The sequence below is a fragment of the Epinephelus lanceolatus genome, chromosome 4 (assembly GCF_041903045.1).
Source record: "Epinephelus lanceolatus isolate andai-2023 chromosome 4, ASM4190304v1, whole genome shotgun sequence".
NCBI classification, from domain to species: Eukaryota; Metazoa; Chordata; class Actinopteri; order Perciformes; family Serranidae; genus Epinephelus; species Epinephelus lanceolatus.
In genome coordinates, this window is record NC_135737.1 from 43,698,244 (window position 1) to 43,726,001 (window position 27,758).

Consider the following 27,758-nt stretch of genomic DNA (forward strand, 5'->3'; position numbering starts at 1 on the left):
GGGGTGTTTTGCTGGTGACACTGTTGGGGATTTATTCAAAATTGAAGGCACACTGAACCAGCATGGCTACCACAGCATCCTGCAGCGACATGCCATCCCATCCAGTTTGCGTTTAGTTGGACCATCATTTACTTTTCAACAGGACAATGACCCCAAACACACCTCCAGGCTGTGTAAGGGCTATTTGACCAAGAAGGAGAGTGATGGAGTGCTGCGGCAGATGACCTGGCCTCCACAGTCACCGGACCTGAACCCAATCGAGATGGTTTGGGGTGAGCTGGACCGCAGAGTGAAGGCAAAGGGGCCAACAAGTGCTAAACACCTCTGGGAACTCCTTCAAGACTGTTGGAAAACCATTTCAGGTGACTACCTCTTGAAGCTCATGGAGAGAATGCCAAGAGTGTGCAAAGCAGTAATCAGAGCAAAGGGTGGCTATTTTGAAGAAACTAGAATATAAAACATGTTTTCAGTTATTTCACCTTTTTTTGTTAAGTACTTAACTCCACATGTGTTCATTCATAGTTTTGATGCCTTCAGTGAGAATCTACAATGTAAATAGTCATGAAAATAAAGAAAACGCATTGAATGAGAAGGTGTGTCCAAACTTTTGGCCTGTACTGTATATATATATATATTAGGGCTGCAAGTAACGATTATTTTCATTGTCGACTAATCTTTCAATTATTTCTTCAGTTAGTCGACTAATCATTTCTAATCTAATGTCTTGTTTCGTACTCATGCCACTCACGTTTTAGTTCACTGTCGTGGGAGAGTGTGTTAAGCTGCCAATATTTGAGTGTAAGAAGCTGCAATAAGAGTGATTTGGGGTACTTTTATCGTACTTTCTATGAAAATGACTCAAATCAATTAGTTGACTACTAAAATAGTCACAGATTATTTTAATAGTCGATTAGTCATCGTTTAGTCGACTAATCATTGCAGCCCTAAAATATATATATATATATATATATATATATATATACACACATATATATATATATATATATATATATATATATATATATATATATATATATATATATATATATATAATTCCCTTCATCTTTTCTTCTAGCACCACTGGGAGGTTGACATTTTAAGCTTTTACTCAAAAAATACTCGCATTTTTTGTTAATAACAAACACATGCAAAACTAATGACATTCTCATCAACCTGAGCTGTACTTTGTGTTTACTGCTAATTGGCAAATGTTAAAGGTGAAGTGTGTAAAGTTTAGGGGAATTTGGTGGCATCTAGCAGTGAATTACAGATTGCAACCAGCTAAAATTTCTCCTGGTTAGAATTCCTTCAGTGTTCATTGTTCAGGAGGTTTTTTTATCAGGAGCTGAATTATCCACAGAGGTCTCTTCTTCTCCAAAACAATCAGACCAGGTGATTTAAACCATCAGAAACACTGAATAAACCAGGTTCATGTTACAAATCAGTGGAACTCCGGTCACTGCTCATTGTAGTTGGGCTTCTTGCTATGGTGGCCGACGGGAAAGGCAAATGGCCCTATGTGGAGCCAGTATTTGCTTCGTCCTTTCTGGGCTACTGTAGAAACATGGCAGTGCAACATGGCGGTCTCCATAAATGAAGACCTGCTCCTTATGTAGATATAAATGACTCATTCTAAAGTAACAAAAGCACAGTGATTCTTATTTCCAGGTGATTATACACTAAAGCAAACATACTTATTATATTATATTCCATTTCTGCCAATGTATCTCCCTAAATCCTGCAAACTGGACCTTTAGATTTGTACAAACAGCTCCCAGAGGACTTTTGTAAACATTTGTAGTTCTGACTGAGTGTCTCGACAGCTACTGTATGTCAGCATGATTTGTAATAACTGTGATGATCCAGCATGTGACTACATTAACCTGTGCTTGTGAACATGGTGAACATTAGAGCAAAATAGTGTTAACATAGTGAGCATGTTAGCATGCTAATGTTAGCATTTACCATGGAGCTGCTAGTGTGGCTGTGGACTGTATATGTTGTTAGAAGTTGTGTTCCCAGGAGGCGCAAGACTAAAGTTCCTTTTTACCACTGAGGACAGTTTTAATCCCTGTTAGCAGTTTATCTAATTGCAGAATCAGCCACATCCACCAGTATATGTTAAAGAGTAATCAGCCCATTACAGTGACATTTCCTGAGCACTCAGAGTCCCCAGAGGATGGAGCTTTCCTCTTGAGCCCTCCCTTCCTAAAGTCAAACACAAAATATCTCATCATGTACTAATGCATGTTGTCATGACATTTCCTGAGTACATTCATATTTTCATACTTCACTCATTCATCTTTAAGGGAAACTCTATGCTACTTAAACTTTCTCATTTGCCTCTCCCTCGTGTGTTCGTACAGAGACAGTGGGTCAGTGAACGTGGAGAAGACGGTCCCTGACACCATCACTAAGTGGGCAGCTGGAGCTTTCTGTGTCTCCTCTGCGGGCTTCGGCGTGTCGCCCAACATTGGACTGACGGCCTTCCAGCCCTTCTTCGTCAGTCTCACGCTGCCCTACTCCGTCATCCGAGGGGAGGTGTTCACACTCAAAGCCACTGTCTTCAACTATCTCTCCAAATGCATCATGGTAAATATTTAAAGTCTTACACGTGGAATTTATTTACGGTGGTCCAGTGGTTAGCTTCTGGGCAGAGTTTCCTCCAGGTGCTCCAGCTTCCTCCCACAGTCCAAAGACATGCAGGTTAATTGGTGACTCTAAACTGTCCGTAGGTGTGAATGTGAGTGTGAATGGTTGTCTGTCTCTATGTGTCAGCCCTGTGATAGTCTCCAGCCCCTGTGACCCCCAGCAGGACAAGCGGTTATGGAAAATGGATGGATGTTTCATGTATTTAATGTATTTTAGAGACTGAATGTGTTTGACTCTGTGTCTGTCTGCAGGTGAGAGTCACACTGGCTGATTCAGACCAGTTTACCTTCAGAAACTGTGAAGGCTGCCAGTACAGCGTGTGTTTGTGCGGGGAAGAGAGCAGGACCTTCTCATGGATTGTGACTCCAACCGCCCTAGGTATTACTACAGAAATCATGCCAACTCGAGTCAGACACAAATTATTCTTTTCTTTTGATATTTTATTGCAGATCATATAAGGCAGTCAGTGGCATTCACATTTACATGTGATACACATTTATTGTATGTTCCTTTGGTGGTCTGTTGAAGGATCTTAAGTTTTTGACAGGACAAGTGCACTTAAATAATAATGACTAGTCCATACCCATTGGTAGCTTTGTCACCTTCTACCTATGCCAATCCTCAGTGCCTATGTGCAGTTTCACATAGATTGACCACGTCAGTGAGTAGAAAAACGTGGGACAGACAGAATGACTGACTGACAGAATGACACACTGACAGTTTCCGTGATTATGTACAGCATACCATACCATGACTTAGTCATACCAAAAATTAGAAAAAAACCCAACAACATTGGTCCACAGGGGGAGCCACAGCGATCGGTCGCATTTTAGCCATTTTGAAGCATTTTTCTGTTGTTATAGCGCCACCCAGTTGCCAATTAGAGTTAAATTTCTCCAGTCACCTTGAGGCGTCCTGTTCTACATATCTACCAAGTTTAGTAAAAATCCATATGGCGGTTAGGCCTAGATAAGAAATGAGCTCTCTAGCGCCCCCATTTTGTTTGATGGGGTCAATAATGGAGGGGTCCCCTCAGATTATGTGTGGTCATATGCCTACAAAGTTGTGTGGTGATGGGTGAAACCCTTGAGATGTTATACACCTTTATGTGATGAGCCACGCCCTCCGCAATATTCATTGCCTTATAGAAGCTCAGTTTTAGTAAGTTTTCCAACTTTTGCCAAGAGGGAACTTTAGATATTGGTCCCTAGATTATGTTCACCCAGTTTCATGCAGATCGCTCAAACTTCCTAGGAAGAGATCCATTTGAAGTGTTTTTCAAAAAATTCAAAATGGCGGAAAATCTATAGAAGCGGAAGTTATGGGTTCTTGAGGCAAATGTGTTCCTCATGAGGAGAGGCATCTCTGTGCAAAGTTTCATGTCTCTACGACATACGGGGCATGAGATATGCCTATTCAAAGTTTGATATTTCAATCGGTTGCTATAGCGCCCCCCTTTGGCCAATTGATGTAATATTGCTTCATTGGCATCCTCCCATGACCCTCTACCACTGTGCCAAATTTCACATGGATTGACCAAGTCAGTGAGGAGAAAAACGTGGAACAGACACACAGAGTTTTCATCATTATATAGTAAGATGACTTTATTTATATAACACCTTTGCAAAGTACATTACAGTAAAACAAAAAATAAGAAATAACAAAATACAAAACATAGGATAAATTTTAATTACATGACAGTTTCAACAGGAACTTTTAATGGATACTGGTGTTTTTGTGTCTTTCAGCCCATTTATGACAAATCAAGATTTGTGTTACTGGAGACTAGGGCTGCCCCCGACTAAGAATGTTCCTACTCGACCAATAGTCATCATTACGGTCCATCAGTGGACTAGTCTCCTGCATGTTTCTGATATGAATGTAATGATTAAATAATATATTTTGGTGGTTTGAGTTGAAGGTGTGAGAAAGAATAGTATCAGTAACATTGTTAACACTGTGCTACATTACAGAGAAATACAAAACCGTACTAATGAACCTTCATTAATATAGGCCTATATTTTATCTCCAAGTGCACGTCACACACTGAGCGAGCCGCCTGTTAATGATGCTGTGGGCTAATGGGCATGTAGCTACTTCCATGTTTCAGATGATACGTCATGTTTGTAGTCGACCAATGAAGATGAGTTTACATATCACCTTGGGTTCGTCCTTCACCTTCTCAAAATGATCCCACACTTTGGATTTCCTGCCTGACATGTTATTAACTAGCCTGTGGAATAACCGCAGGTACCAGCCCTGGAAATTAACCTGACTCCTGTCTGACTGCTGAGCGTGGACACTTCCTGTGTCTGTCCTTTCAAATTAAAGTCACACATGGTCCAGTCATATAGGGTTTGTTTTAGATTGACAAGGTGCAGCTCCTGATAGGCTTTCACACATGGGAGCTTGGTTTAGTGGAGGAGAGATCGCGTTGCTGTGCATTAAAGCTTCGTGAGCAAGAACACCTGTGTGACAGCTGATGTACAATAAGGATCAGATCAGGCTCGGTACAGCTCAGTATAGCCAATCCTGATCAGTTAAAAAAATGCCATGATTGGCCCTGATATGGATCTTTGAAATCAGATTGGGACATTCCTACTTTTCGAGGCCTTTCCAGATATTTTTTTAATGGTTTTTAAAAAAGACAAATGCAGAAAAAAGGCATTCATACTGAAGATAATATTTAACTCTCCTGAGAAACTTTAACTTTGTCAAACAAAAATCAAAAGTAGTCCCTGTGATGGACTGATTTTCATTCTGTATGGAAGTGAATGGACGTAAGTGGCTGCTTTAAAGGCATGAAATTAAATTTGTGAATGTGAGTATAGCTTCTAAACCCTATGGCGTGCCTTGGAATTAGTATTGTAAAGACACTGGCATGGTCCTTTTAATGTAGAAGAGTTCACAGGGTCTAATTTTGATGTTAAATCCATGCACATTTCACCTATAAGATTCAGTTTAGAAATACTTATTCATATTCTTCAAAACTGGATTGAAGCTCGTCTCAAACAGCGTCAGCTCTGCTCTCTCTGCCTCCTCATTACTACAAAGAACATTTCCAAGTGACTGTTATTAGTGTCGCTAATAATCTAAAGCAGTCTTCACATCTTTATAATTAAATACTGATGTTGTTTGTTCCGTCCAATGCCAAACTCGCGCTCTCAGTGACACAGATGAGGCAGAACAAGCTAATTAATCTGTATTAAGGGCACTGACAGCTGTTGCGTCTGCACCGCTGGAAGCAAAGACAGGAGGCTGTTGTTGTAACGCTGCCTGGCCTGAAAGCAGAGGATTTCTATCAGCCTCCATCAGCACGGATGGAGACGAGGCTCTGATGAATGTCAAATTGCGCTTCTCTAACTCCCCCTTAGAGGAATGCTGACAATCACTTGTACTAACAAGTCAGGTAGTATCTCTGACGAAACACTCAGAAACCTCTCCCTCGGGGGGTGATCTGTACTTGTCCTCTGTGTGAAGGATTGTGGGCTGTGAAGGAAGAAAGGGAGGGGGTGGGAGATAGAGCGGTATAATAAGGCAACAAATAGGGATTAATGAGGGCGAAAGAGATAGGAAACAGGGGGGAGGAAGGAAAACACAGGGAGGAGGGATGGAGGAACAGGGAGGATAATGAGTTGGACTGAAAAGCAGACAGGAAGCTGTTTTGCCTCCGTACACAAAATGTGACAGTGTGACAGTGAGTGCGAGCGCTAATCAATACAGCCCTGCTCTCGGATTAAGACTGTGTATGTGTGCACGCAGGTCAGGTGAATCTGAAGGTCAGCGCAGAGGCCCTGAAGACTGACATACTGTGTGGCAACGAGGTGGCCACCGTCCCCGACATGGGCCAAATTGACACCGTGGTCCGCACCCTGCTGGTGGAGGTCAGTGACTGTCACACACAACACCACACAGCCGAGTGCAAAGGTGACAGGAGCACAGCGTCTGAGGTTGAAGACATGTTGCAGACAAACAAATGTGACAGGTCGTAGGTGGTAGTGTCATATGTCAGGGTTCAATCAGTCACATATTTGTGCTTAATAAGGACATATTTTATATACTTGTTGTTTTATGACTTTGTGAGTTAGGCATAATGTTTTCAGGTTGTCCGTCTGTTCCATTTTCATAATATCTCAAGAACAGCGTGAGGGAATTTCTCAAAGTTTGGCACAAATGTTCACTTGAACGTTGCGATAAAGTAATTAGATTTTGGTGGTTATAGATCAAAGGTAAAGGTCTATGTGTACGCCCTAACTGCGCATTTGTTGGGGGACTATTTTCAGCTGCATTTGGTGCCCTAGTGAATATTCGGAGCTGCAGGACGATGTATGTGGGATTGAGTCAAAATAAACTGCTGTTCATGGTGATGAAAGAACACAGAGTGCAACAGTTTGGCTCACTGATGTGTGTGTGTGTGGAACTCAGCGAAAGATACATCAGGCCTTGATATGCACACAAGACTTGTTAGTTGGACTTGTTATGTTGTCTTGTAATGAAATATTTCTTTGTGTCTCCCCACAAGGCTGAAGGAACGCCACAAATGGTCAGTCACAACGCCCTCCTCTGTCCTGCAGGTGAGTGTTCACAGACAACATGTGTATCAGCGTCTGGTACCTGAAAGTCTCGGGGGTCAGCGGCCATCTTGATCCTGTCAGTTTGAGCAGAGCAATCTGTCATGGAGACATGTGTCAGAAGCTCTTGCTGTCGTTCAGTGTGAGGTTGTTGTTGTTTTCCACCATGTCAGAACAAAAGGTCAACGACAGCTGTGATATGGTTGCTACATTGGGAACACTGACTTTGTTTGTTAGCGTTAAAATAAAATCGCACATAAGTACCTGTAACAAAGCCAGGAGACTGTTAGCTTAGCTCAGCATAAAGACTAACCTGGTTGTGTCCTCACCTCTGAAGCTCACTAATGAACATGTTCATTTTGTTTGTTTAATCTGTAACAAAGATGTAAAATGCTAAGTATAGTTTTATGTGATAGACCTCTGATTGGGCCCAAAAAAATCAGGGCTGACCCTGCATGGATACCTGCACAGTTTCTGTACAAGTCCGACCCGAGCCTGAACCACGGCAGCAGTTTTTGGCCGGAGCCAGATTAAAAACCTGAATTTCTACAGTAGAAGATATATAAAGTGACATAAAGATAACATGTAATACAGAATACGAGTGTAGAGAAGAACAGATGATTTGTGCTGATTAAGATTCAACAAAAGTCTTGAGGGAGAGTTTGTGTGATCGAGGGACATCTGTGCAGCAGCAGGATAAATCCCCCCACGGAGTCCAGACACTGGTGGTGGTGGCTGATGATTCTGAGGCTGATGAGGCTGATGCATCTGTAAAGACTAGGTGGTGATGGGGAAGTGGAGGGAGCAGCAAGAAAGAACCAGAATCATCTGATGACTCAATTGACCGATCCAGACAATGACACCTAGAGACAGTGAGTGAGCATATACGTGCAAGGAGTGAATGGCAGGGTGAGAAAGAAACTTACAGCCTGAGCATGAAAAGTATTGTTTCACTGACTGAACTTTCGCTGGAGCTTCATTACAGTAGTCTGTCATCAGCGTTCCATGGCGATGTGGCGTGCTGATGATGACCACCTCTCTTGGCTGTATGTTAGGCCCATCTCTCCCACTGCTGGGGAGGCAGAAGCCAACACTGCCAGCCAAGTCGCCTGCAGCCCCTCGCTATCTTTCTCTAGTTTCCTGTCTCCTCCCATGTTTTCCTCTTTATTCAGTCCATTATAACTCCTGCCATGTACGCTCGAGAGCTGCCAGTTTCATTTAAAAAAAAAAAAAAAACGCTGCTAAATTGGCGTGAACCTGATCCGATTCAGGCCCGGGGGCAGTCATGAGAAATTACAACCTGGCCCGGCCAGAACCTGTCGGGTCAAGTTGAGCCCAGTCAAACTCGGCCAGAGAATCAGAGCTCTATGATGGGCTAAGCTAAGCAGCTGTTTTCTGTAGTTTCAGAGAGGTGTAGATCTTCTTAACGAACTTCAGGACGTGAATATGCTTCTTTTGCAAAATGTCAAGCTGTTCTCTTTTTCCTGTATGATTTATGTGTTGTCTTTCCTTCTCTGTGTGTTGTCAGACGGACCTGTGGAGAAGAAAATCTCTCTGCTGATGCCTGAGATGTTTGTGGCTGGATCGGCCAGGGCCACTGTCTCTGTGCTGGGTCAGTGACGCTATATGAAGACACTTGCTGAGATGTTTCCCCATTAGCTGTCAAGACTTCAGCATGTTTTTTAACCTTTTCATTGCTTCTGCAGGTGATCTGATGGGCCGGGCCATGAAGAACCTGGACAAGCTCCTGGCCATGCCGTACGGCTGCGGGGAGCAGAACATGGTGCTGTTTGCGCCCAACATCTTCATCCTCAACTACCTGAAAAGCACCGGTCAGCTGACTGAGGAAATTCAGGACAGAGCGACACGCTTCCTGGAGAGCGGTGAGTCGTTGCGTTCCAGCTGTGACGGACAGAGTGTGGGGAAGAAATGTCTTGTTAATGTAATACCATGTTGGTAATGTTGCCATATTATTTTTACCAAGGCAGTTTCAGTTAGATCTTTCTTTTTCTGGCCGTTACTCATCGTCAAATCTCAGGAACAGAAGGGGAGAACATTGGTGACACTAATCTTGGCTGTCCACCTTGTAACTGTGCTGATTGTATAGATTTGTGCTGTCGGGAGAAAGATGTGTGTGAAGCATCTGTGTTCTCACAGACATGGATGTGAACTGTAGGAGAAACTTGACTGGTGCGCGGAGGCATTCAACCCAGGCAATAATTCTAGCTAGGGTTGGGCAATACGACAACTACGTATATCTTACTATAATAATGACGAAAACTCTTTCTGTGTATCTGTTCCACGTTTTTCTCCTCACTGACTTGGTCAATCCATGTGAAATTTGGCACAGTGGTAGAGGGTCATGGGAGGATGCCAATGAAGCAATATTACATCAATTGGCCAAAGGGGGGCGCTATAGCAACCGATTGAAATGTCAAACTTTGAATGGGCATATCTCATGCCCCGTATGTCGTAGAGACATGAAACTTTGCACAGAGATGCCTCTCCTCATGAGGAACACATTTGCCTCAAGAACCCATAACTTCCGCTTATATAGATTTTCCGCCATTTTGAATTTTTTGAAAAACACTTGAAATGGATCTCTTCCTAGGAAGTTTGAGTGATCTGCATGAAACTGGGTGAACATAATCTAGGGACCAATATCTAAAGTTCCCTCTTGGCAAAAGTTGGAAAACTTACTAAAACTGAGCTTCTATAAGGCAATGAATATTGCGGAGGGCGTGGCTCATCACATAAAGGTGTATAACATCTCAAGGGTTTCACCCATCACCACGCAACTTTGTAGGCATATGAGCACACATAATCTGAGGGGACCCCTCCATTATTGACCCCATCAAACAAAATGGGGGCGCTAGAGAGCTCAATTCTTATCTAGGCCTAACCGCCATATGGATTTTTACTAAACTTGGTAGATATGTAGAACAGGACGCCTCAAGGTGGAGAAATTTAACTCTAATTGGCAACTGGGTGGCGCTATAACAGAAAAATGAATGAAGGCCGGATTCTAACCCCCACCGCCGCAACAAGGGCTAGCTGCACCTTTCCCATGTGAACTACCAATGCCCCCACATATTAACACTTTAACTATCTGCCTTTCAACGTGCTACCTCAGCTACTAATGTACAGTTTTAGCCCACTAACTATCCCACTATTGGCAATGGTACTACTGTACTTTCTATAAAGCAATCATACTATCAAATTCACAAAAACTCTGTCTGAATACACTGCTCTTCTTCATGGGTTCAGTTGACTATTTAATCTGCAATTTCCTATGACCTGTATCCCAAACACACACCATGTGAAACTGTATGTGGGCAACTGTGCACTCAATGGGTACGGACTAGTATCAGTATATTTTCAAGCAAGATACAAATTTAGACAACACAGTTTGTATCGATATAGGGGCAAGTTGCGTTACATAACACATAACAGTGTTCATCTCTCCTCTCTCACACTCTGCATAGCTATGCTCCCTCTCTCAGATATGAATTTTTATCCATATTGCCCAGCCCTAATTCAAGTTAATTTCAGCCACAGAGATGCAGCCTGTGTTGAGCAGTGAGAATGCTTTCTCTTGTAACAGAGGTGGAGTTTAACTGATTAGTCCAGTTTGTATAATAACTCCAAGTGTTTGTTAGTTATCCATTGTAATAATCTCATTGTATGGTCAGTGATGTCAGTAGTCTTGTCAGGTTTAAACCAGTTTAGAGTTAAAAGAAATGAATGGTTGGGCTGGCCATGTTCAGACAGGGTCGTTACCTGGCCCATTAAATACATGCAGTAGCACATCTCTGGTTAATCACTGTGTCACATGAAAGCCGTATTTTCACTCTTTTTTTACCTCACTATCATTAAAGATAAAATGATCATCACAGTAATAACTCTCCAAAGTTTTAAAATCTTGTCTCATAGTGTTATAAATTGCTGCGCAGTGTTCTGACATCTGCCTTCAGTCTCTTGGATCTATTATTTAAACCAGCCTTCGGGGATTGTATTTCATCGTCTCATCGGTGTGTGAAAGAACAGGCCCTCACCGACGGAGCCCCCCTTCCCTCCTCGCACTGTCTGTCTGTCTGTCTGTCTGTCTGGAGCGTAAGTTTGTAAATGTGACAGTTTTGTTCATGTGTGTCTGTGTGCTGCAGGATATCAGAGGGAACTCACCTACAAACATGACGACGGCTCCTACAGTGCCTTCGGGAAGAGCGATGAGTCTGGAAACACCTGGTCAGTAAACTCAGTGATGTAATGTGTCGTTGATGCTCAGGATGCAGATAATGATGCTGTGAAATGGCCATGACAGTTTCTGTGAACATGTGTAGAGACACTGGTCGCCAGTTTGACTCAATTTAAAGAGGAAAAAACAAAGCTAGTCAGTTATAAACAAAACCAATTTAATATTGTAGCTAATATAAGAACATATATAATTATTTTTAGAAATGATGGAGCATATTTCATACATTAACAAACTTTTTAAAATTAGAAGAGGCATTTTTAAAAATAATCTTATGTTATTTTAGAATAATAATAGTTATTCTATCATATTTTACATATGAAACTATGAACTTTTAAGTTTTAGTTAGATCTATAAAACTCAGGAGGAACCAGAAATTCCACCCACTGTCTGCTCACTTTGCCGACACACCTGTCACTTGAAAAGTCCCAAAATAATATGAATAATAAAATATGTTCATGATTATATAACTGGTGATATAATGAAGTTGCATCAGTGGTTATAGAACATTTTCAAACATTTATCTCGAGCTTTGCTGTTCATCTGAATATTTTCAGCTCAAATCTCACACTTCATTTGATGAGAGAATAAAAATGACACGCAGACACAGTGGGAGGTACACACACACACACACACACACACACAGTGAGTCCTTTCTGGTGTTTGGCACCAGCCAGCGTCCTAATAATTTACTTTATGGGGAACCTGCCAGAAAATATTAATATTTGCATTTAATGGGCTTACAGCACAGTGCCTTGGGGGATTTAACAAACCCTCTGCTGTTTGAAAGGGTGCTGGGCAGTTTGGCAGTTGGTGAGTGTGTGTGTGGGTGTGTGTTTGTTGTCGGGAGAAACTAGGGCTCTCAAGTGTTTGATTACATTAAAATTCCAGCAGGACATTGGACGCAATTGTTCATATCACTAAAAATATAAAGACTTTGCTACAAAGTGAGAGAAAATATTAAGATTTGTATTCAAAATTTCATGTCATATGACATTTTTAGCCTCTTTTACCTCCATTGTTTTGGTTTTCAGGCTTACAAACTCTACATCAACCCCATTTAAACATGTAGCAGGCAGCTGTCATAGGAAAATGCTTTGATAAATCCACTGTAGGGGAGAGTGGGGCAAGATGAGCCAGTGGTAAGGCTGCCCCCGACTAAGAATGTTCCTACTTGACCAATAGTCATTATTACGGTCCATCAGTGGACTAGTCTCCTGCATGTTTCTGTAGTCGACCAATGAAGATGAGTTTACATATCACCTTGGGTTCGTCCTTCACCTTCTCAAAATGATCCGACACTTTGGATTTCCTGCCCGACATGTTGTTAACTAGCCTGTGGAATAACCGCAGGTACCAGCCCTGGAAATTAACCTGACTCCTGTCTGATTGCTGAGCGTGGACACAGCTCCTGATAGAGTCTATATCTTGCCGACTAATGATCTTTCTGGTCAACTAAGGTTTGGTCGACTTTCAGGGGGGCAACCCTAATTTTTTAGCATGTCAGGTATAATGACTGTTACATCAAAGCAAAATTATCCAGGTCTATAAATGTATGTTATACATCTTGGTGATTTGCCATTGTACAAAACCATGTGAGTCATTTAGCTAGAGATTAACCAAGGACTGTTAAACCAGGCATTACCGTTCTTTGGGCAACTTCAGCTGTCAAACAAAGATGGATGTTGTTGCGTTTCCATCTGTAATTTTCAGCCTTCATGTTTTGCACAAAGCAAAAAAAAAGCCACAAAGTTTTTGTTTGTGAACAGAGTTATCTTTGGTATCATTGTTTTCCAAATGGCACTCATAATGTAAACTTGGTTCTTCACGGTTCTTTCTTACAACTTGACCAAATGCTGACAAAGTAGATCTGGGGAGTAAAGTGTCAACTTGTCGGGCGTTAATGTTAGTTGATTCAGGACATAAAAGAAAATGAATAGATTTGTGGATTTTTAAATGACACACTTTTTATTCTGTGGGCTTGGGAGAAGGTATTTTCAAGTCAGAAGGCTCAAGCCCAAGTGAAGTCAAGAGTTACTGACGTTAAAGTCCAAGTCCAGTTGTGTTTTTTGAGTCCACACCTCTGCTAGCTGGTGAACATAGTGTAGCATTAAGCAGCCAGAGCTAGAGCCAGATATTTTTTTCGGGATGGTGGAGACCAAAAACAGAGCTTAAAGGAAAGTCAGGTGGTCAGAAACACAACTTGAGATGATGGCTGATGTAAGGGGCCAAAAAATTAATCATTGCATATTTTTGTGCACCTTAAAATATCATAGGAATCAGTGGAGTTGGTCCATACCATCCATTCTGATTATAGTGCAACACAACATGTGTAGTGTAATGTAACATGTCTGTAAATGACTTCCTTCAGAAGCATTACATCTGAATTATGATCCAAATATAAGCGATGTGGATATTTTACTTTCGCTGCCTGCCTGTCAGCTCCAGCTGTCTTTATTCTGCTACACTCGTGTGCAGCTCAGAGGAATATGATTGTTGTTATGATAGTTGTGGATGCAGCTCAGGCCAGGCGCTCTGTGTTCGTCTGAGACAGGAGGCTGTTATGTAATTGTCCTGAAGCGAGGTTCATCTTGGGGTTACCAACACAGGCACACGTGGTTGGATCTGTTTGCTAAAAAGTGTGTGTGTGTGTTTGGTGTCTTTCAGGTTGACCTCTTTTGTGATGAAGTCCTTTGGCGGGGCGAGACCATACATATATGTGCACGCCAAGCACATTAAAGAAGCCAGGAGGTGGCTCTCCAAACACCAGCGGCCCGACGGCTGCATCAGATCTGTGGGGAAACTCTTCCACAACGGCATGAAGGTGAGAATGTTTAACATAGACATTTTAGACAGGAGTATCTGATTTCATCATCGTCTGCTTTTGGTCGTTCAAAGCTCTGCTTGGGTGAATTTTTCCTCTAAGACAAAACCACAGAATTAGCTCAATGTGAGGAGTCATTTGCAGAGATTCAGAGAGCTGTGAGTGTGTGCAGAGAGCTGAGACTGCCCCAGGCCTGCAGGCGAGCTGCACACACACACACACACACACACACACACACACACACACACACACACACACACACACACACACACAGCAGAGGAAATATCCCAAACAAATTATTGTTCGCCAGTCCCTATTAAAGTGAAACATTTACCAGAGCCGACTAACACCAAAAAGCCATGACAGCTGTGTGTCTGAGGCAGGTACTCATGGTTTTATAGTAGTTGCTGTGGATAAAGCTTTTCCAGGCACTAATACCAGCTGAGTACTGTGGACTAACATGTGTAATTGGTAAAACTCTGACAATTAAGACTCCAAGGTCAGTCTGAAGGGATTTTTTTAATATAAAATGACAGGTGTAGACTATTTCTGCTAGTGTTGTGAAAACATATGTGAATTCTTTTTTAAAATTTATGAGGAGGGATAATCTCAAACACCGGGGCATGGCCGCCAGGTAAGGGCACAGATATGAGTTTTATCTGCTCAGCTCAGCTTAGCCTTTACCTCTCTGACACTTGAGGTAAGTAGAGAGTAGATAACTGTGTGTTTTATCCTTGTGTTTATTTTCTCAGGCGAGGAAAGAGGAAAGAGACAAAGTGAAGTGTGCACAGTTTTGTTCAGTTAAATTTAATCAAGTTAATGGCCGGTGGGTGTGCCCGGGTAATAAAGCAACAATGCTTCTAATCAGCAGTAACTGAATCAATTTTGTCACTAAATGAAAAACACATGCACGTTCAGTGCTCAGCGGCAAAGTTTGAGTTTCACACATTGTTCCAGGATTACAGGGACTCCAACAGAGCGTCGATGACTGCTGTTATAGTCCGAACCAATAACTGTACATAAAGAAGGACAATGCATCTCCACTTCCTCCCACTGTACAAAAACGAAGCCAAAATATTGTAGGTACGGGCGGTGCCATCTTGGCAGCGAGAGTCTGCGCCATAGCGATCTCTGTGGTATTGAACTCCCGCAGGCAGGACCATGGATTGCGGGTCAAAAAATGAACACTTGAACATACATCGGTGTGAGAAAACTAACTAACATGGCAAACCATCTTTGGGAAAAATGTTTTTATGCCACTGCACCAGAGCGATGGAGGGTTTATGTTTTCTGGTTGTCCATCCGTCTGTCCGTCCCATTCTTGCGATCGTGATATCTCAAGAATGTCCTGAGGGACTTCATTCAGATTTGGCACAAATGTCCGTTTGGACTCAGGACTCATTTTGTGGTCATAGGTCAAAGTCACTGTGACCTTGCATCCATTTTATTCTTGTGAACGCGATATCTGAAGAAGGCCTTGAGACATTTTCCTTAAATTTGACACAGACATTCACTTGGACTCAAGAATAACCTTATTGGAATTTGGTGGTCAAAGGTCAACGTCACTGTGACCTCACAAAACATGTTTTTGGGCATAACTCAAGAATTCATAGGCTAATTATGACAAATTTTCACACAGATGTCTTATAGAATAAAAATGATTAAGTGATGACATTTTATATCCAAAAGGTCAAAGGTCAACTTCACTATGACATCATAATGTTCTGCAAAAACTTTTTCTGGCCATTATTTAATGTAATAGCTCAGTAACAAAAGGCAAGATACTGAATTGGTGACACTAATTATGAGTGTCCTCCTTGACGCTTTCCTGTGTAAAGCATCCAAACTGTAACTGCAACTTGATTGGTTCGAGCAGGCGTACAACAGCAAGGCAGTAATTCTAGTTAGTTAAGCCCATGTCTCATCCTGAGGGGAGGGGGCAGAGTTTATGACCATCACTGCAGCCAGTCAACAACAGGGGGCAGTCAAGATGTTTTGGCTACACTTATGGGGGAGCTGTCATGTCGTCCATCTTTATTCTACAGTCTTTGGTCCAAACAGGCATCTTTGTTGCATGTCGTTTCCAATCTCTTTCCCATCATTTCTTGTCGTCTTGCTAATTGAGCATAATGGCAGGACACGGTCAAGCTCAGCTCACATCCCAGCTACATCAGCTAATCAAACAGTCAATCAACTGATAGAGCAGCTGATTGATGGAAGGGAGTCAGCTGATAGATCACATGATTCCTTTCTATGCAACCAATTGGATAATCTAATTCAGGGCGCCCTATTTCAACTGCTCTGGCCTGCCTACTGTTGCTGCTTCCTCTGCAAGCTGCTTTGCAACCTGCCTCCACCCCAGCTCCACCTTTTTATGTTGTGTCTGACTTATCAATGTCATTTTTGTTTGTCACTGATGCTGCTCTGTTCTGTTCCCGGGGGTCTTTGCTGCTGCTCTCCCTGCCTCAGGCTTTCCATGTAGGCACATGGAAGGGCAGAGAGGTTTGCCCTCTCTGCCTTAAGGCTTTCCATGTAGATGCGAAAGAGGTTTTTTACGTAGGCCTAGGAGGACGGAGGAGCCCCAGAACAGACCCGTACCGCCAAACATAATATTGCAAATGGAATTAAAGTTTCCTTTGACTAAAGTGTTCCTGACTGAACTGTTGTCTCAAAGGCATTGTTAAGGCAATGTTAAACATTATACTCTGCCTTAAGAACTCCATGTTCTCATGATGGGGAGGACAGTAGTAGGAGTAATAATAAAATAGTAATAAAAAGGTATGACACATTGACATAAGGAGGTTTATTGTGTGATCACTCCAAGGAAAGCATGAAGTGTGACAGAGCGCTGCTGATTGTTCCAACAGGGAGGAGTGAGCGACGATGTGTCCCTGACGGCCTACATTACTGCAGCCCTGCTGGAGCTGGACACCAACGCCACGGTGAGTCCGACACTGCCATCATCCTGCTGCAGCTGTGAGATGCTCGCCTGTTAAAGTCAGTTTTAAGAGATGTCAGCCTGTGTTCCTTATCGTCTCTTCAGCGTTAAATAGTCTGTCCTGAGGGCTGTATTTGTCTGAAACATTGCCAAAATAGATGTTTCGCAGACGACCTTACTGCAGCTCTTACTTTGATAAGCCTGCAGAGAAATTAGTTTAGTAATAGTATCTCTGTGGTTTCCTTTTGTGTCACAGGACCCCATGGTTCAGAACTGCCTCAACTGTCTCAAAAAAGCAATGGCGGGCCAGATGGACAACTTGTACACCACCGCCCTGCTGTCCTACACCTTCACCCTGGCTGGAGACGAGGAGATCAGGAGCAAACTCATCGCTTACCTGAACGCAAAGTCCTCCACAGAGGGTAAGGGACTGAAACCACCAGCAACATCTGCATCTCTGGCTTTACAGCTGGTTCCCCCCAAATAATATTACTGCATCTATCAAGCAGCATGAACACAAACATGAAACTAGGAAGCACAAAACTTTCTGAGAAGCATATACATGTCTCACTGCTACATTTGCTAAATCAGCAACATATGCAATAGTTGAAATACTGAAATTTTCAATTTAAGTGAGTGTTGACAAAAATTCCCTTAAAGTTTAAACACTAAACGGAGTTGAGGTATCAGTCAAAATGAAGGTGATAAATTGTGCAGAAAGTTTCAATTGACTGAAGCAGTTATAGTGAATTAAACACTGGAAAATGAAGTTGTTTATTTGGTGGTAAAACTTGACGTGTCAGTTGAACTGCAAGTACCTGTGTCCACACAGAATTTTTTAATTTGTGGGCCAGTGTCTTTTTTTCAAATGTTCTCAATGAGAATAGAACAAATGCATACTATACTATGACGTTTTAAATTTCATGACATGCTATACTATGTAGTATTTGACATTTTCATGACAAAAATTACTTTGTCAAGACATGCTATATGACTTTCTTTTCATGACCTTTAACGACATGCTATACCATGACTTTTTTTCATGTTTTGGACAACATACTATACTATGACTTTTTTTCATGATTTTGGACGACATGATATACTATGACTTTTATTCATGACTTTGGACAACATACTATACTATGACTTTTTTTCATGACTTTGGATGACATACTATACTATGACTTTTTTCATAGTTTTGGAAGACATGCTATACTATGACTTTTATTCATGACTTTGGACGACATGCTATACTATGACTTTTTTTCATGACTTTGGACGACATACTATACTATGACTTTTTCATGATTTTGGAAGACATACTATACTATGACTTTTATTCATGACTTTGGACGACATACTATACTATGACGTTTTTCATGATTTTGGACGACATGCTATACTATGACTTTTATTCATGACTTTGGACGACATACTATACTATGACTTTTTTTCATGACTTTGGACGACATACTATACTATGACTTTTTCATGATTTTGGAAGACATACTATACTATGACTTTTATTCATGACTTTGGACGACATACTATACTATGACTTTTTTTCATAGTTTTTGACGACATACTATACTATGACTTTTTTCATGATTTTGGAAGACATACTATACTATGACTTTTATTCATGACTTTGGACGACATACTATACTGTGACTTTTTTTCATGACTTTGGACGACATACTATACTATGACTTTTTCATGATTTTGGAAGACATACTATACTATGACTTTTATTCATGACTTTGGATGACATACTATACTATGACTTTTTTCATAGTTTTGGAAGACATGCTATACTATGACTTTTATTCATGACTTTGGACGACATGCTATACTATGACTTTTTTTCATGACTTTGGACGACATACTATACTATGACTTTTTCATGATTTTGGAAGACATACTATACTATGACTTTTATTCATGACTTTGGACGACATACTATACTATGACGTTTTTCATGATTTTGGACGACATGCTATACTATGACTTTTATTCATGACTTTGGACGACAGACTATACTATGACTTTTTTTCATGACTTTGGACGACATACTATACTATGACTTTTTCATGATTTTGGAAGACATACTATACTATGACTTTTATTCATGACTTTGGACGACATACTATACTATGACTTTTTTTCATAGTTTTTGACGACATACTATACTATGACTTTTTTCATGATTTTGGAAGACATACTATACTATGACTTTTATTCATGACTTTGGACGACATACTATACTGTGACTTTTTTTCATGACTTTGGACGACATACTATACTATGACTTTTTCATGATTTTGGAAGACATACTATACTATGACTTTTATTCATGACTTTGGACGACATACTATACTATGACTTTTTTTCATAGTTTTTGACGACATACTATACTATGACTTTTTTCATGATTTTGGAAGACATACTATACTATGACTTTTATTCATGACTTTGGACGACATACTATACTGTGACTTTTTTTCATGACTTTGGACGACATACTATACTATGACTTTTTCATGATTTTGGAAGACATACTATACTATGACTTTTATTCATGACTTTGGACGACATACTATACTATGACTTTTTTTCATAGTTTTTGACGACATACTATACTATGACTTTTTTCATGATTTTGGAAGACATACTATACTATGACTTTTATTCATGACTTTGGACGACATACTATACTATGACTTTTTTTCATAGTTTTTGACGACATACTATACTATGACTTTTTTTCATGATTTTGGACGACATACTATACTGTGACTTTTTTTCATAGTTTTTGACGACATGCTATACTATGACTTTTTTTCATAGTTTTTGAAGACATACTGTACTATGACTTTTTTTCATGACTTTGGACGACATACTATAGTATGACTTTTTTTCATAGTTTTTGACGACATACTATACTATGACTTTTTTCATGACTTTGGACAACATACTATACTATGACTTTTTTTCATAGTTTTTGACGACATGCTATACTATGACTTTTTTTCATAGTTTTTGATGACATACTATACTATGACTTTTATTCATGACTTTTGACAACATACTATATTATGACTTTTTTTCATGACTTTGGACGACACACTATACTATGACTTTTTTTCATGATTTTGGACAACATACTATACTATGACTTTTTTTCATAGTTTTTGACGACATACTATACTATGACTTTTTTTCATGATTTTGGACGACATACTATACTATGACTTTTTTTCATGATTTTGGACAACATACTATACTATGACTTTTTTTCATGATTTTGGACGACATACTATACTATGACTTTATTTAATATTCTTTGATGACATACTATACTATGACTTTTTTTTCATGGCTTTGGACGACATACTATACTATGACTTTTCTTCATGATTTTGGATGACATACTATACTATGACTTTTTTTCATGATTTTGGACAACATACTATACTATGATTTTTTTTCATAGTTTTTGATGGCATACTATACTATGACTTTTTTTCATAGTTTTTGACAACATACTATACTATGACTTTTCTTCATGATTTTGGATGACATACTATACTATGACTTTTTTTCATGATTTTGGACAACATACTATACTATGATTTTTTTTCATAGTTTTTGATGGCATACTATACTATGACTTTTTTTCATAGTCTTTGATGACATACTATACTATGACTTTTTTTTCATAGTCTTTGATGACATACTATACTATGACTTTTTTTCATGATTTTGGACAACATACTATACTATGACTTTTTTCATGATTTTGGATGGCATACTGTACTATGACTTTTTTTCATAGTTTTTGATGACATACTATACTATGACTTTTCTTCATGATTTTGGACGACATACTATACTATGACTTTTTTTCATGACTTTGGATGACATACTATACTATGACTTTTTTTCATTCTTTTTTGATGACATACTATACTATGACTTTTTTTCATTCTTTTTTGATGACATACTATACTATGACTTTTCTTCATGATTTTGGATGACATACTATACTATGACGTTTTTTCATGATTTTGGACAACATACTATACTATGACTTTTTTTCATGATTTTGGACAACATACTATACTATGACTTTTTTTCATAGTCTTTGATGACATACTATACTATGACTTTTTTCATGATTTTGGACAACATACTATACTACGACTTTTTTTCATAGTTTTTGACTACATGCTATACTATGACTTTTTTTCATGATTTTGGACGACATACTATACTATGACTTTTTTTCATAGTTTTTGACGACATACTATACTATGACTTTTTTTCATGATTTTGGACAACATACTATACTATGACTTTTTTTCATGATTTTGGACGACATACTATACTATGACTTTTTTTTATAGTTTTTGATGACATACTATACTATGACTTTTCTTCATGATTTTGGACGACATACTATACTATGACTTTTTTTCATGATTTTGGACGACATAGTATACTATGACTTTTTTTCATGATTTTGGACGACATACTATACTATGACTTTTTTTCATGATTTTGGACGACATACTATACTATGACTTTTTTTCATAGTTTTTGACAACATACTATACTATGACTTTTCTTCATGATTTTGGATGACATACTATACTATGACTTTTTTTCATGACGTTGGACGACATACTATACTATGACGTTTTTTCATGATTTTGGACAACATACTATACTATGACTTTTTTTCATGATTTTGGACAACATACTATACTATGACTTTTTTTCATAGTTTTTGATGGCATATTATACTATGACTTTTTTTCATAGTCTTTGATGACATACTATACTATGACTTTTTTTCATAGTCTTTGATGACATACTATACTATGACTTTTTTTCATGACTTTGGACAACATACTATACTATGACTTTTTTTCATGATTTTGGACGACATACTATATTATGACTTTTTTTCATGATTTTGGACGACATACTATACTATGACTTTTTTTCATGATTTTGGACAACATACTATACTATGACTTTTTTTCATGGTTTTGGACAACATACTATACTATGACTTTTTTTCATAGTCTTTGATGACATACTATACTATGACTTTTTTTCATGACTTTGGACAACATACTATGACTTTTTTTCATGATTTTGGACAACATACTATACTATGACTTTTTTTCATAGTCTTTGATGACATACTATACTATGACTTTTTTTCATGACTTTGGACAACATACTATACTATGACTTTTTTTCATGATTTTGGACAACATACTATACTATGACTTTTTTTCATGATTTTGGACAACATACTATACTATGACTTTTTTTCATGATTTTGGACAACATACTATACTATGACTTTTTTTCATAGTTTTTGAAGACATACTATACTATGACTTTTCTTCATGATTTTGGACGACATACTATACTATGACTTTTTTTCATGATTTTGGACAACATACTATACTATGACTTTTTTTCATAGTTTTTGACGACATACTATACTATGACTTTTTTTCATGACTTTGGACAACATACTATACTATGACTTTTTTTCATAGTTTTTGACGACATACTATACTATGACTTTTCTTCATGATTTTGGACGACATACTATACCATGACTTTTTTTCATGACTTTGGACGACACACTATACTATGACTTTTTTTCATGATTTTGGACAACATACTATACTATGACTTTTTTTCATAGTTTTTGACGACATACTATAGTATGACTTTTTTTCATGATTTTGGACGACATACTATACTATGACTTTTTTTCATGATTTTGGACAACATACTATACTATGACTTTTTTTCATGATTTTGGACAACATACTATACTATGACTTTATTTAATATTCTTTGATGACATACTATACTATGACTTTTTTTTCATGGCTTTGGACGACATACTATACTATGACTTTTTTCATGATTTTGGACGACATACTATACTATGACTTTTATTCATGATTTTGGACGACATACTATACTATGACTTTTTTTCATAGTTTTTGACGACATGCTATACTATGACTTTTTTCATGATTTTGGATGGCATACTGTACTATGACTTTTTTTCATAGTTTTTGATGACATACTATATTATGACTTTTCTTCATGATTTTGGACGACATACTATACTATGACTTTTTTTCATGACTTTGGACGACATACTATATACTATGACTTTTTTTCATTCTTTTTTGATGACATACTATACTATGACTTTTTTTCATGATTTTGGACGACATACTATACTATGACTTTTTTTCATTCTTTTTTGATGACATACTATACTATGACTTTTTTTCATGATTTTGGACGACATACTATACTATGACTTTTTTTCATTCTTTTTTGATGACATACTATACTATGACTTTTTTTCATGATTTTGGACGACATACTATACTATGACTTTTTTTCATGATTTTGGACGACATACTATACTATGACGTTTTTTCATAGTTTTTGACGACATACTATACTATGACTTTTTTCATGATTTTGGACAACATACTATACTATGACTTTTTTTTCATAGTTTTTGACAACATGCTATACTATGACTTTTTTTCATGATTTTGGACGACATACTATACTATGACTTTTTTTCATGATTTTGGACAACATACTATACTATGACTTTTTTTCATGATTTTGGACAACATACTATACTATGACTTTTTTTCATAGTTTTTGACGACATGCTATACTATGACTTTTTTCATGATTTTGGATGGCATACTGTACTATGACTTTTTTTCATAGTTTTTGATGACATACTATACTATGACTTTTCTTCATGATTTTGGACGACATACTATACTATGACTTTTTTTCATGACTTTGGACGACATACTATACTATGACTTTTTTTCATTCTTTTTTGATGACATACTATACTATGACTTTTTTTCATTCTTTTTTGATGACATACTATACTATGACTTTTCTTCATGATTTTGGACGACATACTATACAATGACTTTTTTTCATGACTTTGGACGACATACTATACTATGACTTTTTTTCATGATTTTGGACAACATACTATACTATGACTTTTTTTTTTTCATGACTTTGGACGACATACTATACTATGACTTTTTTTCATGATTTTGGACGACATACTATACTATGACTTTTTTTTATAGTTTTTGATGACATACTATACTATGACTTTTCTTCATGATTTTGGACGACAAACTATATTATGACTTTTTTTCATGACTTTGGACGACATACTATACTATGACTTTTTTTCATGATTTTGGACAACATACTATACTATGACTTTTTTCATAGTTTTTGATGACATACTATACTATGACTTTTCTTCATGATTTTGGACGACATACTATACTATGACTTTTTTTCATGATTTTGGACAACATACTATACTATGACTTTTTTTCATAGTTTTTGATGACATACTATACTATTTTACTACTATACTTTACTACTATACTACTTTTTTTTAATGATCTTTTCATGATTTACCACACTATGACCTTTTTAACAACATGTTTATGCTTCCATGCTGGCGATAGCTGTAGCCAGACGCATGTCGTTTTTTCTTCATCCCTCTGTCCGTCCATCCGTCCATCCATCCATCCATCCTGTTTTTTTTATTCCAGTGTCTCATGAACACCTTGAGAAAAATTTTTCAACTTTGGCACAAACAAATACTTAAAAGATGCCCTCAACAGAATATGTTGGTAAAGGGTCAAGATGACTCTGACCTTGCATCTGGCTCATTCTTGTGCCCACTATATCCCCAAAACACTTGAAATCATACTAAGGAAATTTCTTCAAATTTGACACAAAGTCCATGTGGACTGAAGAATAAACTGATCAGAATTTGGTGGTCATGTCAAGGTCAGTGTGACCTCATAAAAAAAAATCCTTTGGCCATAACTCAATAATTCTTACACTACTTACGACAAAATTTCACATGAATATGTAATCAGATATAATGATAAAGTAATAACATCCAAAAGGTCAAAGGTCAGCTTCACTATGACATCATAATATTCTGCATAAAACACTTTTCTGGCCATGTTTTAACATCATATTTCAGAAACAGAAGGAAAGACATTTGGTCAGATACTGGAGTGGTGATTTTAATATTGAAACTGTGCTGATTGTATCGATCTTTGTGCTGCTGGGGGGGAGATGTGTGTGAAGCATACATGGAGCAGATGGTATTTTCCATGATGAATTCCATGTGATACACTTTATGGTTTCTAAAATCTGTACAGTGTAGACCTACAGTACGAACTCATGAATTAAACTGAAGAGCACCAAGTTAGTAATTGCTAATGTCCTAATGGATGACTCTGTTATTGTGACTGGCAGGAGGCACCCGTCACTGGGAGAGAGCAGGGGCATCTGGGAAAGGCCTGGACTCTTTGGAGGTGGAGATGACCTCCTACGTGCTGCTGGCTCTGCTCTCTGGTCCGGCCATACCAGAGTTTGGTCTGGATTACTCCTCCGGCATCGTCCGCTGGCTCGCCCAGCAACAAAACCCATATGGGGGCTTCTCTTCCACACAGGTGGGACACATCTCACACACAGCAGGTTTAACTGAAACCTTTAACCTCCTAATTGTTTTTTAATGACGCATTCAACCTCTCTGCTCCTCAGGACACTGTGGTGGCCCTCCAGGCTCTGGCTAAGTACGGCGCTGCCACCTACAGCGCGGAGGGCAGCACTACAGTGACGGTGACGTCGTTAGGAGGCCTGAACAAAGAGTTCACGGTGGATCAGCGCAACAGGCTGCTGTACCAGGAGGAGAGGCTGAGCGAGGTCCCTGGAGAGTACATGATCAAAGCCCAGGGACAGAGCTGCGTGCTGGCACAGGTATGAGCTGAGCGAGGACGAGGTCAACACCAAAACGTGAAGCAGCAACATGGGACTGACGTCAGTGGCGAAAGACAATAGGAGAAGAACTTGGAGGCAAAGAAAAATGACTGGACTACTATGAATTAAAATATGAAAATGAAATAAGTAAATAAAATCTGTAACACACCAGTTAAAAACACACATAATTATAAATAGTGACAACATGTTTCAGGTCATTTTAAGTCCAGCCGATTCATCAGAAGGCTGATATTAATAAACAACGTTACAGGAAAAACAATCAGAGCAGTAAAATATACAGGCAGTATTTTTCATATATTCATCTCTAAATTTAAATTTTTACAGCTTTAATTGAAAAGCTTACAACAGCTTATTTTTCCATTGTAAACTGATGTTTGTGATGATCTGTCTATCCACAGATCTCCATGCATTACAACGTCCCCCCTCCCCCCGACTTCTCTGCCTTCAACATCTCCACCAACACCATGGCCAAATGCAACACCAGCAGGCCTCAGCTCATCCTCTTCGTGCATGTCAGGTAGGTGTGTGTGTGTGTGTGTGTGTGTGTGTGTGTGTGATGACGATGTATATTCTTCTCTTCTTTAGTGCGTCAGCAAACAGCACCATAATATAACACAGAACATAAAGTAGTTTAGCTGTTGGGCTTAAATAATGGCTTTGACCTTTGAGATGACCTTAACACAAATCAGCCAGCAAACTTACCTTTGTTGGTGTTGTTGTTGCACTAACTGCAACTCGTTAGTACAAACTTTTAACATCTTAAATTTATGGAAGTATAAAAGTCTGCACCATGAATTGCAAAGACAAAAACTGATCACATCAGATGAAGTGAGACCGCAGTTTGTGAGCATCACTATTGCCAGGTGTTTAACTTTCTGTGTGTGTGTGTGTGTGTGTTTGAAGGTACCAGGGCAGGAGAGAGGAAACAAACATGGTCATCATCAACATCAAGCTGCTGTCTGGATACATTCTGGATAAGAGCTCCCTGAAGCTGGTCAGTTCCTCCACAGCTTCTTACTGATAACCCTCTTCCCATTCTCGGAACCCATCGGCTGTATTCGCCGTCTGACTTCCGGCAGACGCCGAATACAGCCTCTGGGGGCAGACCCCCGATTTTTTGGCATTCCGGTTTGAGGAGGCGAATTTCCGTTTCCGACTTCCGTTTATTTATAAGTAAATATGCTGAACCATTGTGATGGATTCAGAGTTTGCAGTGACGCCAATTATGTTCCGCCTCGTTAGTTCACCGCACGGACCGTTTAACCTGGCAACAACTGCAGCCGGCTCAAACGTGATTGGTCAATATCATGCGGACTACAAACAGCCTACAACCGGAAACCAGGGCTCTTCCGCTCTTCTTCCAGAGGCAAGATCTCCGGGGTTTGCCTACAGACTCTACATTCACTGAATGTAGAGTCTGTATATACAGACTACCCTCCTCCTAACTGGACGTGATGCAACCATCAGAAAGTTTCAGTTTTTGCTAGTGAAGATCTCCCAATCTACCGGAGGTCACCAACAAACAGGATACACAATGTGTGGCTTTTGATAATCTGCTCACTCTGGCTCTATTTTTGCAAAAGCTTTGTGCTCCTCCAGTTCATTTCC

At 39.1% G+C, this 27,758-nt stretch overlaps 1 protein-coding gene across 3 annotated transcripts in view; it reads left to right on the forward strand.

Moving 5' to 3' along the window:
- The window catches only part of LOC117259624 (alpha-2-macroglobulin), a 53,319-nt gene that overhangs the window by 22,384 nt on the left and 3,177 nt on the right, over positions 1-27,758 (forward strand). For all 3 annotated transcript variants that reach the window (XM_033631091.2, XM_033631092.2, XM_033631093.2), the window contains exons 19-32: positions 2,367-2,592; positions 2,904-3,030; positions 6,415-6,536; positions 7,175-7,226; positions 8,752-8,835; positions 8,930-9,106; positions 11,387-11,468; positions 14,143-14,299; positions 17,167-17,241; positions 17,494-17,659; positions 25,626-25,822; positions 25,914-26,129; positions 26,549-26,667; positions 27,054-27,144. In XM_033631091.2, coding sequence (XP_033486982.2) covers positions 2,367-2,592; positions 2,904-3,030; positions 6,415-6,536; positions 7,175-7,226; positions 8,752-8,835; positions 8,930-9,106; positions 11,387-11,468; positions 14,143-14,299; positions 17,167-17,241; positions 17,494-17,659; positions 25,626-25,822; positions 25,914-26,129; positions 26,549-26,667; positions 27,054-27,144 — 1,891 coding nt within the window. The remainder of the gene's footprint in view (positions 1-2,366; positions 2,593-2,903; positions 3,031-6,414; positions 6,537-7,174; positions 7,227-8,751; positions 8,836-8,929; positions 9,107-11,386; positions 11,469-14,142; positions 14,300-17,166; positions 17,242-17,493; positions 17,660-25,625; positions 25,823-25,913; positions 26,130-26,548; positions 26,668-27,053; positions 27,145-27,758) is intronic.